Source organism: Melampsora larici-populina, assembly GCF_000204055.1.
Source record: "Melampsora larici-populina 98AG31 unplaced genomic scaffold MELLAscaffold_2, whole genome shotgun sequence".
Lineage (NCBI taxonomy): Eukaryota > Fungi > Basidiomycota > Pucciniomycetes > Pucciniales > Melampsoraceae > Melampsora > Melampsora laricis-populina.
The window spans coordinates 2,649,740-2,666,159 of record NW_006768766.1 but is presented as its reverse complement, the minus strand read 5'-3'; the positions used below and the strand labels follow the sequence as shown (position 1 = coordinate 2,666,159).

General features: G+C 43.3%; 4 protein-coding genes across 4 annotated transcripts; 2 read left to right on the top strand and 2 right to left on the bottom strand.

Annotated features, from left to right (window-relative positions):
* Positions 1 to 3,067: 3,067 nt before the first annotated feature.
* On the bottom strand, positions 3,068 to 4,330 carry MELLADRAFT_89244 (uncharacterized protein; the record flags this gene model as incomplete). The annotated part of the gene is made up of 5 exons (XM_007404358.1): positions 3,068 to 3,341; positions 3,398 to 3,510; positions 3,593 to 3,721; positions 3,778 to 4,197; positions 4,262 to 4,330. The coding sequence occupies 5 exons, from the start codon at positions 4,328 to 4,330 to the stop codon at positions 3,068 to 3,070; spliced, it is 1,005 nt and encodes a 334-aa protein (XP_007404420.1).
* Positions 4,331 to 6,234: 1,904 nt separating this feature from the next.
* Positions 6,235 to 6,718, bottom strand: MELLADRAFT_59216 (uncharacterized protein; the record flags this gene model as incomplete). Its single annotated transcript, XM_007404357.1, has 2 exons — positions 6,235 to 6,358; positions 6,429 to 6,718. 2 exons carry the CDS (start codon positions 6,716 to 6,718, stop codon positions 6,235 to 6,237), a joined length of 414 nt encoding a protein of 137 aa, XP_007404419.1.
* Positions 6,719 to 7,346: 628 nt separating this feature from the next.
* MELLADRAFT_59215 (uncharacterized protein) lies at positions 7,347 to 10,530 on the top strand (the record flags this gene model as incomplete). The annotated part of the gene is made up of 7 exons (XM_007404575.1): positions 7,347 to 7,386; positions 7,478 to 7,592; position 7,680; positions 8,137 to 8,664; positions 9,288 to 9,497; positions 9,568 to 10,053; positions 10,147 to 10,530. The coding sequence occupies 7 exons, from the start codon at positions 7,347 to 7,349 to the stop codon at positions 10,528 to 10,530; spliced, it is 1,764 nt and encodes a 587-aa protein (XP_007404637.1).
* Positions 10,531 to 13,865: 3,335 nt separating this feature from the next.
* Positions 13,866 to 14,606, top strand: MELLADRAFT_59214 (uncharacterized protein; the record flags this gene model as incomplete). The annotated part of the gene is made up of 2 exons (XM_007404576.1): positions 13,866 to 14,144; positions 14,220 to 14,606. 2 exons carry the CDS (start codon positions 13,866 to 13,868, stop codon positions 14,604 to 14,606), a joined length of 666 nt encoding a protein of 221 aa, XP_007404638.1.
* Positions 14,607 to 16,420: the final 1,814 nt, after the last annotated feature.

The window sequence follows — 16,420 nt, the reverse complement described above, 5'->3', positions numbered from 1 at the left end:
TTCATATGGAAGACTCGTGCAACTAAATCCGGACGGTCTTCGGCAGTTTGACCAACCAGCAAAGCGTCTGTAATCTCTTGCCATTGGGGGTTGGCAGTCATGGTGATAAAGAGGCTTGGGTGGCCAAATTCGGCCACCAAGCTCATCGCATCTTGATACAGCTGCTGCATGTGCCTTGGGCTACCGATAAATGTTGAAGGCAATACGATTCGTCGACCAACTACCTCGTCATCCATCTCATTACCCAAAGCCTCGACTGCGCCGCTGTAAAGCTCTGCTCAAAGCTCCCTCTGGTGAAATCTGATGAATTGCAGCCTTGAATGTTCCACGCAGACGTACATGTCGACTGCAAATTCTTGGAAGAGACGTCCGGCTGCCAGTATGATTGAGAAGTTCGCACGTTGAAACAGGAGATAAGCGAACCATTCTAGGTTGGTAACTATCCCTTCAGGTCCTGATGGCGTTCATGGCAGTAAGCTTAAGTTCAACCTAGCGGTACTACACTCAACAGATTACTCACGCTCTTCGGTTGGGTTGCGGAAGTTTTCGTGCCACATTTGTGAGCCATAAGGGAATAGTAGAGGATAGCGTAAAGCGAAGTAGGCAGTATGAAGTTCGGATATCCGCTGCTTTTCCCCAGTCTGGTGCTCTAAGATGATATCCCTGCTACGGGCTCCAATTTCTCCATCACCTTCAATTATAGCAGCCACTTCGTTAGCCGTTGGAAGATTGTAACGCCGATGATCCGTACCAGCTGCGCTTATAGTATTGATCCGAAGGCGTCTTGTATCTCCGGCGTTGCATATAGCGGCAGCTGTGCGGAAAACATTGGTATACGGGTTGTGAAGGTCCATAAATTGCTGGAATAGCAGTAAGATTTGTGGATTGAGGGAGTTGTTGAAGTGGGAGTTTCGTGTTTGAACTTCGGCTTCTCCGCCCCCACCATACACAAATATTTGAGCGAAGCCAGGGTGATTGCCCGGTAGGGGCATGAGGGACCCGATCCTGTGAGATAATTGCCCTGAAATTCTAAAGGTGTAGACGCCGCGCGGTCCTTGTACAGATCGGTCGATGTTAGCTCCAAGGGAAGTGAATGACATGGCATTATTATACTTTCTAATCAGGGATCAAAACTGTACGCAAACTGGAGGAAACATTAATTGATGTGGCTTCTCCAAGTTCTCCGAACAGCTTACCAGGATTTAGACTTGTTAAAAGAGCATGATAGAAGGGAGGCACATCCTGGCCCACGTCTTGTGCAAAATACCGTATTGGCAACTCGATTGCACCATGTTGGCAGCAGTTTCCGTACGTGCTATGTAATAGGTTCTTATCTTTTACACGTCTCTCAGCCAACCATCGAAATGCTCCACATTTTGAGCATTGGTCTATTGGTAAACCAACGTTATGAGGAATCTCGCCAGAAAAACGAGCACGTAGATTGATCTCGTGGCCCAGTGGTTCAGAAGCAATTGCCGGACCTTTCCTCACACGATAAATAGGCATGGTTAAGAGGCGAGATTCAGACCCAATAGTCGAGTCTGTCGAGTGGTGAGCACCGCAAGACTTCCTTGTAAGCCGTTCCAAACAACAGCGTCCTTAACCAGGGAGTTTATTGAGAAATAATTTGTCGAGAGTTGCACCAGGAGTTAGTTAAAGTTGTAGTGCTTGTCACGAAGAGTAGATGTAGATGTACAGAGACTTCGAATTGAATGAGGAGTCGGTAATGTAATGCAGCATAAGCAATGCTCTGATAATTTTGGCTTGGCTTAGTGTAAGGAGGGTTGTAAGGTGATTCTTCTGGATTACTCGGTGCCGCGATTGAAGTATTCTAATGACCTGTTTGTGCCAGTATCATCTCGCAAGGCAATGTAAAGGGAGGGCCGTTGCTAATAGTCGGAGGCCGCGGAAATCCACAATGTGACATCACCAGTTTCAAAACATCACCAGTTCTAAGGTGATGCAAACCGTACGATTCAACGACAGGCAACTCAAGGTTGATCTACTACATCCTATTGGCTTTAGGGAATTCGGTTGAGTACAGCGTCAAATGCGACTGTCGCGTCACGGTCACTTGCATTTGGCGTGACATTCGAGCGAAGGGCTCCTTGGGAGTAGTGCGATTGGAGTTCGAATGAAATTAGGTGCTGAGGCACCATTTCGTACTGTTCTCTCTGAGTCAGAGGTACGTGCTTCAGCTTGGAATGTCGTACGTCCACATTTAAAAACCTCCCGAGGCAATAGATAAATGTCCAAGAGGGATATAATGTCTTGAAGTCGTAGGGAGATAGTGTCTTCATGTTGAACGAGTAAATAAACCAACAGGGCTTTGTTGAGGGAAGTAAGTGTCCTACTTGGGAGACATGAGTTGTGTTGGGTGGGAGACTTTATACAGGTTTTTGCCAGTGCAAAGGTTCGGCCGTTGAAATATCCACCCGACTACGTTGGGCCCTCATGTAATGCACCCGAGAATACTTGATGTAAAACTCGAGCATATCATGCGGTGCAGTAGGAGCGATCATATCGTGATTACGGCTACAATTTAGCCAGGCAATATAAAAGTTGCTCGTGCGTATGGGACAACACCGTGTGTGCGACTTGGGACGTCAAGGAACAATTAAACAACAAAAATATATTTGGAAGCGGTCACAAGATTTCAAAAAAAAGGAATAACACATGTTGTTTGCCAATATGTGACAAACAGAAAATATGACAAGTGTACATAGTTCGCTCTGCGTGAAGAAGTCAGCGCAACAATGAAAACAATAACGGGGCAGTGGCAAAGTTTAGGAAAACAAATGACGATTTTTTTGGCAGGCGTGATAGCTAAGAATGACAACATAAGATGTAGAGATTTGGCTCTAGATTGCGGCGTTAGCAAAACAATCGAAAAGTTTTGAATGCAGCTTTAGGAGAATAGGGCCAAGGATGTGTACCTGTACGTGTAGAAGAGAGGCACCGGGATGTCAGATGTTGCATGAAACGATAAGACGGTACAACTTTGGGATTTTTGGTTTTTCTCAGGTGCTAAAGCAAGTTGTGAAAGTAACGCACCGTTTTCGAATTATCATATTTGCTCAGTTAAGTCGAGTGTCTTGCCCTTCTTCCCGACCCGCTTTGGTTGAGCACGGCTTCTTTTCTTGCCAAGGAGACTCGGAGCTGGGTCAGAAATAGCAGTTTCAGATGAGTCACGGGATGACCCTGGTGTTGGTCTGGATGAAGCTGAGGATAAGGACGAAGGCCCAGGTTCGGTGGAATTAAGTTCAAGACTGGGAGTAGATACTGGATTGGTAAACATAACTGGGGACTTGGAGGTGCCATTGAGGGGTGCTGGCACAAATCTGGCGCAGATGAAAAGTCAGTTGGGAGAAGTTATTCATCAGTAACGATAGCTTACTTGGCAGGTCTCTTGGTTGACACTTTAGGCTTAATGTCTTCGCTATTGTCAGAATCGGATTTCGTTCCAACTTCGTACTCCTTGTTGCCGTTGGTTGGCGATACCTTGCTCGCCTGTGAAGTTGACAGTCAGATAGTGGCGGGAGTAAGTAGTAGAAAGAGAGAGATTTACAACTACTATGTATAAAAAATTGACTTCGTCAAAGTCTTTAAGAAAACCGTGAAATTGATATTCGCGGCCGACCCTCAAAATCTTTGGGGTACCTGCTAAGTTGCGAGTAGGGGGAATACGATATTGGACTTTGAACTGTTTTGCTATTTTGGACTATCAGAAGAATAAGTTAGCTAAAAAGTTCTGGTTGAGGAAGGAATTGAGCGTACAGTTGGATGGTAGTCGGAATGGAGGACAGTGACAACAGTAACAATCTTCTCGCCATCAGCAGGGTTTGGCAGTAAGTTAGTGGTCCTAGGCTTGGGAATTTGATTGGTGGCCAGGACAATTCCAACTCCTGTCACCCCGATTGAATCAACAGTGTCCCCAGCAAAAGTGTCAACAGGTCTGACTAAGATTCTGTCGGATGCTTCGAAAAATAACATGTCATCGGTAGTCTTATCCGTGTTGGAGGGGAAAAATGAGCCTCTCAGGAAGTAAATAGTGTTAGACTCTAATCTAAACTGAGCGTTGCTAAAACCCTTTGCTTGGATCTCGTAAGTCATTGGGCGAGTGCGATGAGCGCCACCAGCTCCAATGAGAACTGAGTAGGTTTGGTACTCCGATCTCCAGCCGTTTTCTGGGGAAGTCTGCAGTGATTGAATGAGGATAAGTTATCGCAAAGAAAATTAATGAATTGAAGAAGTCGCGAACCTTCTTCTCGACTTCGAAGTTGCCGGTAAGGTACAAACCATGGGTTGTGGATTCAGTGGGGTCAGCCATGTCGATCGGGGAGCCTACCTGTTGCACTCAGCAAATAACAAAGTAGTATTAAGGTACTGATGGTAGACGTTCAAAATTTGGTTATTAGAGAAGGGGGTAGGAAAACGTAAAAAGACTCGCCAAGGCGGTAAGAAGTTAGAGTGGAAGGTGGTTGGGCTAAGCTTCGGATTCTGAACTGGGTACAAACAATGAGACAGATCTCAATAAGAACGGCTTATGATTTGGGAAGCAATGAGTATAGGTGTAGTATCATACCGAATTGCGTGTCCTTGCTATAATTGTGAGATGCGGTGGGATTTTACGATTGGGACTACATTGCGATGAATAGCTGGCTTATAAAGGGGAGAATGATTGGTATGCGACGAGTATGACGTCGGATGAGACATGACTTTAGGGTTCGAAGGGCGTTAGCAATATGAAGTGTGATTGGGTATTTGGTTAGGATGATTGCTGGTAGCTCAAGATCGTCAATCTTTTTCGATCATCCACCGTTCTCGGTGGAAGGTTGATTGTCCAGGGTAGAATTTTGGTTTGACTGATGTTGGTAGGTCAGTCTTGAGTCGGTTCTCCGTGATTAGTAACTATGTTTGGCTAGTTGCGGATACTGGTTTGAAGTATGGAAGGGGTGTAAGCCTATCTCATGATAGCTGCTGGTACCCTTGACAAATATGTAAAAGGGGAAGTTTGGTCGCCGTGGAAATTAGGATATAAATTAGTGATAGTTGAAGGAAGAAGAATTAGGGCGGAATTCATGTTATTGTACGAATTGTTAGTGAGTTGTGAGGGTTCGGCAGACTGAGATTTTCAAAGTGAACGGAGTTCCGGCGATGATTTGGAACGGGGGTTGGATGCAACTCATGTCTTTGAATATGTGAATAGTTAGGGTTCCAGTAAATACTGGGTGGCCAGCTACAAAGTATGATTCAATGGAGGCGAGTTGATATATTGATTGTGTTGCTGAAGGGGATAAGGAATATCGGGTAGGCGGGTGGTTTGGGAAATTTCGGGGGACCAATTTTAGTACATTGAGGGGGATACATCCTGGTATATCAGGGTAAATTAGGTGGTCGACTCCGTTTACGTTGGTTATCGATGTTGTTGGTTTCCGGAGAATGATTTGGAGAGGATTTCTCGCGAAGACTCCGTGATATGATGGGAAAAGGTTTAAAAGGCTTAAGTTGGCGCAGGTATGCATTGGGTCACAGGTGTAAACATGAGGATTGTAGAAATTCGGGTACCGAGTTGTGAGTAACCACAATCGGACCTTACCCAAGGGAAGACTGACGGATAATTATGGTCTCGAAATCGCGGGGCGGGTAGGTTGATGCGTAAGTTTTCAAATGATTGTGCTGACAGCCTGCGGTTGTTCAAACTCAGCCGACATTGAGGTACATTTAGTCTAGTTGTGATATTGTCTCCTTATACAATCCCTTGCACAGGTGGCAGTAAGTATCGAAAAAGGTAATGGTTGGCACGTGGTAGGGGTGCGTGGCTCTACTGGCAAGGTGTTCGTATGTAGATCACTCGGGGTACAATTCAAAAGAATTATAGTAAGAAGTCTATTCAACGGTTACACCACGTAAACAAAATAACAACCTATGGGGAAACCTCGGGTACATGGTGAAGAAAGATTGACGCCGGTCTGACAGAAAGCTTACAACTTGGATTTAGTTAGGGGGAGTAGTGGTCGATGGGCATTAAATCATGGGAATGTGAAGCAATTTTAATACAAAGTGGACATGAGGCAATCCGCGCCTTTGGTATTCAATTTTAACACCAAACATCAGGATAACCATGCAATGTATGTTGTAGTTGAATATGGGGAAGAAGAAGAGATGAAGACCTTCTCGACGATTTGGTTCTTGTCGCGCTAACAGGAGAAGAATGGAGTAAGTGTCTATATGTTAGAAACGGATTGAAATGGAGTAAGTAGGTAACCTACGGGTTTGCTGTAACACTCCGAGTGCATTGGAGTTCAATGCGTGAAGGAGCTCCGGGGGTGCGGTGATCTTTGATGTTGTGGAAAGTCTAGAGAAGAGCCAAGTGTTGAAATGTATATCAGTAAGTGATACCGATCTGAGGTAGACTGAACACTTACGACTCGAGGAGGGGTTCAAGGGTTTTAAGGGTTGAGGAATTAGTTGGGTGAATGGCTTGTTTTTGCAAAAGACCGTATTGGGAGTAGATGGGAGTGCACATAGGGTTGATTGAGGTGAAAAGTTCCATGGTTGGAAGATGATTCTTGTAGAAGGTGATCGTGTACCGCTGGGAACGTTGACCACGATTTTGGTTGATGACAAATGAGTAGATGAGATAGCAGGCACGGATCAAATCCAAGCGTGCGCTGTTTGATAGTATAATATCCATGGGCATCGTGGTGTAGTACATTATTAATGTGGAATACAAATTTTCTTTGTGGCAAAATCCGAGGGGACTTTAGTAGGTAAGAGTAATGCGAATTAACTTACGTAACCTGGGTTGTGTGATAGATATGAGGCAGATAGATAGGTGTTGGACTATGGCGTTGAGATGTAGGAGAAGGGTTCGAAACTAATGTAGTTTATTAATTGCGACTTTGAAAATTTCGTAATCCCCATGTAGAACCGAATTGCGATGCACACACAATGAGGTGAATTTCGTTGGGCATACGCGATTCGGGCGGAGAAGATTTTGAGATGATCATCGGGCGGAATTGGGTATAGTTGAAGTGGGTGAGATCCTAGTAGTCAATAGTCAAGTTGGTGGCGTAGGAAGCCTGTTTCGTATTGGCGATGTGTGCAAAGGAAGAAGCCGCGGGTATGAGGAAGACACCTAAGAGTTCTGGATGACGCTAAAGTGGTGGTGTGTCTATAGGTGGTCCGTGAGTATAAGTGCGTGTAGATATGGTTGTTACAAAGGGGGAGAGTGAAGCTACGTTGGCCAGCAGCGGAATGGGGAGTACAACCTTGGCCTATGGTGGAATAGGGAAAAAGAGGGTGATGGCCGATATAATGGGGATTCCGCGGTTGGGGTGAAAATGTGCATTGTCTTTGTCGGCCAAAACTCTTATAAAATTGGTAAGCGTGACAACTTGATTGAGAGCGGTCGGGGGGGTCCAAGGAAATGTCAAAAAGTATACCCGGCGTGTTGAATGATGGATGGGTATAGGTGTTGTTCAAATGGCTAACAAAGGATGGGAGGCATGGTCAGCCGCGATTCTTCCGCAAGCAATCTCGTGGCATGAACTTGCAAAGGGGGTCAGAGGGTCCGAAAAGGGTCAAATGTAAGCCCGGGGTTGTGGATAGCGTATGTGGATGTGGATTGAAGGTTGGCTAACAGACGACGGGATAGACGGATAACATGTGCATAGAGTAAGTGAGATAATGGAATATTGATCGGTCATCAGTATTTAGTGAAATATATATGAGAGATGGGTTCACCTCATGAGACGGGGAAACGGGCATACGGTTCATCTAAGGACACAAAAGGTAAGCAAATGGAGGAGATGTGGTATTCAGAGTTAGTAGTAAATATAGCGGAAAATTGAATAAACTAATTCATGGTTGAGGTTTAACTTGTAATGATAATCCCAAGCGCGCGAAATGTATCCTGGATAACTGGAGCCATGCTATGTATGACTCAATACTGTCATGTCCCGTTAGGGACTTGTCCATCCGCAAATTGTGGTATCTAGACCCACAAAGTGAAGATGGATGCAGATACAAAGGTGACTTTGGAATGAGAAACTCTGGTTTGGTTGTTTTTGACTGTTTTGTTGATGTAGATTGTAAAGAATCAGATCCAGTAGTACTATAGTAGTGGATCAGGCGGTACAACTAATCAAACTGCTCGGCCTCAATTTGAACATGTTGAAACTGGAATTCACTTCCTCGACCGGCTCCTCACCAGCCGTAGTCGAAGCTGTCAAGGCCCTCAAAAATCTGAAAACATTGCATCTCGCTTGGCGGGGTATTAGACGTGTCGCTAGACATGGCGAAAGAATATACCATTCGAATTTCTTGACTGATCTGTTGAATGCGACTCCCCAACTTGAATGCTTGTCACTTCATGGCCATGTTGATCTCGACGGCCTCCAACTAAAGCCCGACACATTATCCAGATTGAGAAAGCTCTCTTTCACTTCTTGTGCTGGTCCCGATACCATCGATGCTCTTGCACTTATTTGCCAGGCTGCACAACATAACTTGAAAGTTATCGAGCTTGATGGTGGACACAAGCAGCTCACGGACGCCATCGTCGAACCAATCAAAGCTAACCTCGAAGCTTGTTTCACTTTTGTATTCACTAACCAGATTCCAACTTCTGTTCTCCGGACCGAATTTCCAAAACTTCGTGTATTCGGCAGTGATGGGAACACTTGAGGATCCGGGTTTTCGTCCTGATAATTCTTGATAATCTGATACTGATAATATTGTGATAATACAGCGTACAGGTGCCCCGGCACAAGCATCTTCGAAGATAATACAAGCATAATACTTAGCGTGTATTATTTTCGAAATAAAGTCAGAAACCTTATCGTTACGCCATCACGCGTGCCATGTCAATCACCTTTCCCAGCTTCATATCATGAAAAATTTTCCTCACTGCCATCCAGTGTTTCACCACGAAAAAATTTTACCACCACCACACCAATCCAAAAAAACCTTGCCTGCCGACACCTGCGGCACGATGCCAAGTACGAAAACCCTGAGCGGCCCATACAAAGCAACCTTTGCCATCATCCTGCACACGACTCCAGTTTTGATATGTTCCTTCATCCATCACGTTGACACCTCACGTTTGAATTGAACACTTTTTCACTTTGGAAACTCTCCATTACTAGCCCTCCTGACCGCATTCGGCACTCTTTGCTCAACCTGGTCACCTATAAGTCAGTCAGTTTTTCTCTTGTTCTTCAGCCCATTTAGATTTGCTGAAGCTCTTGCCTGAATCTTGTCTTTGACCATTAGGCTGACAGAGACGAAGTTATCCGACCTCATTTCACCTCCATTCCACCATGGTTGTGGCGACGCTAATCCATTCGGATTACGTATTCGTCACTCCTGGTTACCTTCCCGAACCACCTGCACCTGGATCAAGAAAGGGCCAGCCAGTAGGGATCTACTGCCCCATCTGCAATGCTGGATTAAAGTACTGGACCCCCAAGTCTGACGCATGGTTCATCGGGGTAAGTCCAATTGGGTCATTGGCGATTCCCTGTGTTCCCTACCTACCTGAAGTTGAATCGTCCATCACAGTGCCCCAATTCTCAACAGCATAACACAAGAACGTGGCGTTGCGATCAGTTCAACCACGAAAGAACGCTCATCAATCTTGGCTTTCCAAGACCGATCATCTCGACGTTCAAAGACTGGGGACCGAGAATCTCACCTGCTGGCCATATTCTCGATCCTCTGCCTCCTCAGGTTTCGCCGACACGCCATTTCATGCCATTCTTGGGCGATTTACTCAACCCAACACCCCTCAACCACCCCTTTCAAGGGCGCGAGTTACAAGGTCCCGTCTTCTCCAACCCAATGGCCTGGTCCCCGCCGGGCCATCTTCCCACTGCCAGTTCTTCTGCCAGTCAGCCGGCCTCAATGACTAATGAAACGCCAGGCTTGACACCTGGACCTCATCTTAGTGCGCCACCCGTTCCGTGCAAGAGAACAACGGAGGGCCCTGTCCCAAAGGGACATCGCAAGCACGCCAACAAGAAGTGTCGTTTCCTTTATTGTCAGGCGGTAGGTGCTCATAGTTTTTTGAGCTCGTAGCATCCACACACCCTTTTCAAACCACATACAACCGCCCAGCTAACGTTCAATTCTTGTCTGAAGTGTTGCAATGCTCACGGCCAAGGTGTTTGCCGTGCTCATCCTCGCAACGTCAAAGCCAATACCCCATTTTCTCCATACGGCCGATCAATGCCAACATCGACTCCCACCCCCAACAACACCCCACTTTCCGGCGAAATCAACCCACGACGCAGTTGGGTCACTGAGCCTCGTTGTCACCAATGGGCACAAAGCGCCAATTCGCTAGGACGCCGACTTCACGTGGACAGCGTGATAACTCTCCATAAGAATCGACTTGAAAAATACCAACCGGAAATCCAGAAGAAGTACAATGAAACTAAGATGGTCACAGTATACCTATGGGTAAACGTAAGCATAAGCAACCAACCTTACCTCGTGGTCGGAACCCAAAGCAGCGCTGATTGACCTGGAATATCTATTCCCCGGAAATCAAACCGGTGGTGATCACAGCATACTTTCAAGACTGGCCACACGCCCGGTGTGGAAAGCAATTCCTATGATCACGTCTTAATCTCATATCATTTTTTTTATTATTACATTAGATCAACTCACAACAGAAAAAAGAAAAGATCCATAAATCACACTCTTCAATTTTTATCAAGGCATGTGGACTCAAGACAAATAATCAAAATCATCATTTCAATTCAAATTATCACTATATGGATCTTGTTATTCTCAATGAACATCAATCTTACATTCAAAATGGTATATTTTATACAGACATAGAAGTTCAAATAAAAACAATACATACAAAAAAGATAAATAAATGAGATACATACATACCTTGGAAAAAAAAAGAGGGTCAAAAATTGAAAATGTCAACATTGATGTTACACAAATAAGATTAGAATTGATGAATCAAGAATGAAAACTCACCTAGTAGATTAATCAATCCCCAAACAGTTGATCTACAAGAAAGAAGTCAAGAATTGAAATTGGAATCTATGCAGCTATGAACTAACATTAAAGCAAGTCAGGAGAAAGTGGAGAAGTCAGTTTAAATGATGCAACAGAATAGAAGGAACAAAAAACTTACCTAAATGATCAAGAAGTCGAAATTAAAATTGAAGTCAAGAGAGTTGAAAATTGATTAAGAAGGCCTACAATCAAATTTAAATGAATTAATCTTAAACAATTGATGCAAAGTTCAAAATCGAATGACAGACAAATAAAGAAACAATATAACTTGTCATTATTGTGTAAGAGAGTGGAGAAAAATGTTAAGAACAGACCTCAAAATCAAAATCTAGATAGACAAAGATGAAAGAGAAAGTAACAAAAGACTTACAAGATAGATCAGAGCTCAAGATCGAAATTGAATTGAATGTTTATGAAGATTGTAGTTGAAACAGGCTGAGATCGAAATGGAGTTGGTGTAGTTAGAGACTGAATTGATTGATATTGAAGTGAAGGTGGTTAGAGTTGAGTAGTGATCGAGATAGAGGGGTCCTATGGAAGCTTTTGTTTCAACTTATCAAATAGATACCTAGAAGCGAAATGAAAAGGGAATCAAAATTTTAGACAAAGAAGATAAAGTTAGTAAACAAGAACAAACAAAGATAAAGAAATGAAAGAACTTACTTAAATGAAGATCAAGATCAAAGGTCAGAATCGAAACTGAATCCATCAATCTATTCATCAGATACAATAAGAATAGAAAAAAAAAGGAAACAGAATAGACATTCGATTTTGAGGGTTTAAATTGAGATAGAGAAAGAGGGTGGTGTCAGTGTTGTGCAAGATGAATAGTAGAAAGAAAGTTAAGAGAGAAAAGACTTACATATTTATCAAGATCTAAATCAAAGATCAGAATCGAAATTGAAACTAAATAGGAATTCGATTTTGAGGTCCAAAGTTAAAACTAATGAAAACAAAGAAAGGAGGTAAAGGAGTCAGTATGAGAACAAACAAAGAAGTGAATGGGAAAAGAAACTTACTTAAATGATGTCAAAATCGAAATCTAAATACATAAAGTCAAGGATGGGATAGTGTAGAAGGAGAGAAAAGAAATTGAACTTACATTGTAAATCGATGGTGTGAAGATCGAGCTGGAGCTTGAGGATGAAGTGCGATCGAGAGGTCCTGAAAATCGAAATCTAAACAACTAGAGAGAAGAGATGAGTGAAAGAAAGAAAAAAAAAGGGAGTCAACACAGATCATGAACAAGTTAATAAAAGGATGAGCAGTAAAAAACAGGGTACTTAGCTGTTTTGAAATAAAACTAAATCGAAAATAAAAGTGAATCTGGTGATGTCGTGATTTGAACATAGAGGCCCGATCGGAGATGAAGTCGAAATTGGAAAGGGAGGAGGGAGTGATCAGGAGGTTTTTTCTTAAATGTATCGGTCTCGTTTTTTTTGTCTCGTTCGTGTCTGTGTGTGTGAAATCTGTGTGTTTTTCTTTTTTTTGTGATTCATCTAGAGAAAAGAAAGAGATAGTCTTTTAAAAAAAATATAAGTCTTTGAGTTATTCGTTTTAAAAGTGTTAAGCGTATTATCGATAGTTTTTCTTTAAAAAGATTTTAAAGTAGTTGAGGATTGTTTTGTTTGAAGTGTGAAGTTGAGAAGTGTCTGACTGTTGTTATTTCAAAAGCTCAGCTAATCCTATTATCGTATCCATTGGGTGTTAGTGTTGTTTTTTGTAGTTGAAAGATCGAAGTCGGTGGTGTTTGCTGAGCTGGGTCAAGGGGTGAATAGTTTTTTCATTTTTATTTTTTTATTCTGCTACATTTCACCTCACGTGAAAGGTCATCCGCAGGGCCAAGCCCGGATCCTTGGTTCAATTCCCTTATAGGTCTTAGATAGTTTTTTTAGAAATTTTATTTTTTTAGGGTAGTCCTGTTAAAAATTACACTTGGGTTAAGAAAATTTTATTTCCTTCCACCTATCTTTTTGCTCTTCATAAGTTATCTAAGTTTTATTTTTTTTACACATAGTAAGAATTACAATAAAACTAGAATTCAACATAGTTTTTCATCAACATCTTGTGTAGTGGTGTGAAGTATATCATTGAGATCCGCCAGATCTTGCGGATCTTTCAGAAATATTAGAATAGGGTTGCTGGTTATAATTGTGAAGATATAAAATTGTTAAAGAGTTGTTTTGGTGTTGATTTTTTTATTTTCTTGAACTTTTTAGAAAAGGTTGAGGGCAGTTTACAACAACCATAGTTTCATCTGCGTGGTTATTCTTTCTGCGCGGTGATTCTTCCCCTCTCCGGCTCAGCCTACGCCACACAGCGTAGGAGTTCTACACCGGCTGGAAGAAAGTGATTTGTTGATTCAGGCAGTGCTTGGAGAGGTTGGCAATGTTTGGAACCGCGCAATCAGCCTGTGGGATGAAGTGATTGACGCTTGGGTGAGTAATACCTTACATCTGTTCATCACAGCAAGAGCTGATTGGAGTCCGAAATACCTGTATCCAAATTACCCCGGCACGTAGCGCGAAATACCCGTGGACTACCCCCATCATTACTCTCGCACCAGCAAGTCCATTGTGGTTCGGCTTGGTAAGGTGAATCCGCTGACACCTGGCCTGCCACATAGTGCTTGCGTCATACCACGCAGCAACACCACCCACGGTCACGGGGAATCCTCTTCAGGGCCCAGCCCATTTTCCAAAATTCCTTCAACTCCCGATCAAGGTCTCCAAACCTCCTCACCGGATCCCACACGTGGGAAACAACTCGATGCCGTTGCGAGTGCCCATAGCCCTATCACACCGGTTTCAGAGCGCACTGAAATGTCGATGGTAGTTGACCTTAGTCATTTACCTGACTCTCCTGGCGTAAGCGAGTCCCCTTCCCCCTCAGCGTTCATTGTAAAACGCGAACCCCTGGACGACCAGAATGAACGCGACGCCCTGGCTGAGGACGACCAGCGGCACCGCGAGGCCCTCCCCGTCGACGACAAACAGGCACGCCATGACCTGGAGGACGTGGACGACCAGCAGCCTCCCAATTTTCAACAGGTACCAGTGTTGCACAATTCCACCTTGGGGAGTGACTGCCCCTCAGACAGTGTAAGCACAGTTAATATCATACTTTAGATACACATTAACCAGCAGGGATTGGTAATGCGGTCTGAATTTCCATAGGTTTCACCATCCGTCGCTGTCACTTTGACAGATGTAAGAGCGAATCATCTCCAGCTCAAACCCAGATGGCCATCCAAATCTGTACTCATTTCCAGTCTCCTCGCCTGGCACCGTGAAGGGCAAAACGGCGACATGCTTTTGAGTTGGCAGCGACATTATGGAACCGAATGGAAGGAGGTGTTGCCCACCATGTACCGGTATCGTGGCTGGATCAACCGAGTCGGCTACGGGCGATTTGCTGCTGAATACGAAAACCAGCCCAATGCTGTTGTAGGGCAGGCGCGTATACGTTTTAAGGAGGAATTCAACTGTGTAGCATGTGTTGCCCTCCCTGAGAAGCACGGTGAAAAGGTCGCGGGGTCTGCATCAACCTCTCATCAGAGTTGATGGTGATTGTTGAAACCACCATTCACACAATCTTCCTCTTGTGATGGTCTTTTCCACATTTCACAAGGAGTTATCACAAAAGATAATCTAACCTCCAAGCTCTTCTTTTTCATTTCATTTGTGTGATTCACAACAATCATTAATCATTACTTTCATTTGGAGGTGGAAATTTCTCTTGAATACATTTGTTTTGACGTTAGAATTTCCCTTTTTTGGTTGGATTTTTTTTTTTTCATCCTACTTACTAATTTCTAACAGAAGCAATTAAAGATTCCATTAGAATTGGAGACTGATTCATTATTAAATGTTTTCATTGAATGGATTTCATTGAATCCATTAATGATTCAGTGAATCATTTAATAATGATTCACTGATTCATTAACAAATTGAAAAGGATATTAAGGATGTCCACCTGATCATTAATACCTTGTGGGCATACAAGGTAACAATGTCTCAATGTCAACCAAACATTGGATAGGAACCAGCTAAGCATATGGCACAGAGGTAGTTGTGGGTTCAACTACCCCTGTGCCATATGCTTAGCTGGTTCCTATCACCGCTAGTGACAGTGTAATTCCGCATATTGGTTGGGCATCATTACCCAGAACTCAGTCATCAGTAACTAACTTACCAGTTAATTGCCCTACTGTTCTTTTTCTCAATTTGAAAATAAAATATGTTTGTTTCAATTTCTTGAGATTGAAACAAACATCACACACAAGAATTGTGGCATGATGAAAATGTATGACCTGATGGGTTAACTTCTCAATTGCAATCATGACTCAACCCATGAGGTTACAGGAAGCAATTCCATGTGATTGTGGTAATTTATGACGTTTTTCATTAAAAAATATATAATGAAAAACGCCAAAAATTACCACAATCACATGAATGTATAAATTTGGGCCTGGTTTGGTGATGATCAACCATGGCCCAATAATAGCCACCTGTTTTCTTCACTTCCCAAATGAAGTGAAGAAAACTCCCCACCACCAGGCAGCCAGCACATATGTAAGTATGGTGCCTTTCCTCCTTCAAATGGATGTTTTGCAAAACATCCATTTCAAGGAGGAATTCAAAGCATGTGAAAGGTACATATAGGTCACATTGTGAATGGTTTTGAATATTTTGATGGAATATCCATACCATCAAATGTAAATGAGGTCCCAGACAGACTAAGTGTCTCCACCAGAGTCAGGTGACCATCATTGATCACCTAGAAGATGATCAATGATGGTCACCCCACACAACACTCAGAACACTACACTAAGGATAGAATTAAATATTCTAGTGTTTGCATCCCTTCAAAAGTGACTCCACATACCTCTGGCGCAAAAAATTGAGGTGGTCACCCAAATATTAGCCCCGTGAAATTTCCGCAACCCCCTTGCCTCCACAGGGTACCGATGGCTGTGGCCCATAACTTTGGGCAACTCTTGAGTCCTCATCTTTGACAATTCCATTCTCTTTCTGTCTCTTAATGATTGTCCAATTTTTTTTTTTTGGGACACAGCAACCCGGACCCCCGCCAGTTGGTAGTATTTACCAATGCCAATGCGCCCAATCACTATATTTACATTCTTCATAACTATTACATATTGCCGCATCTATCAACCCCTGTGAGAGGTTCCCAGTGCCCGCCATGCTTAGCATTCTAGCCCGCCTCAATGCCATAGATGCCATAGATACATTGGTTTGTTGATATGATATAATTGATTTGTGGATGAACAGAGATGATTGCTAGATAGAGCTATAAGAGAAGCATTGCAGTTTGAAAAATGTGGCACTGAGTACAAAATTATTTCACACAATGT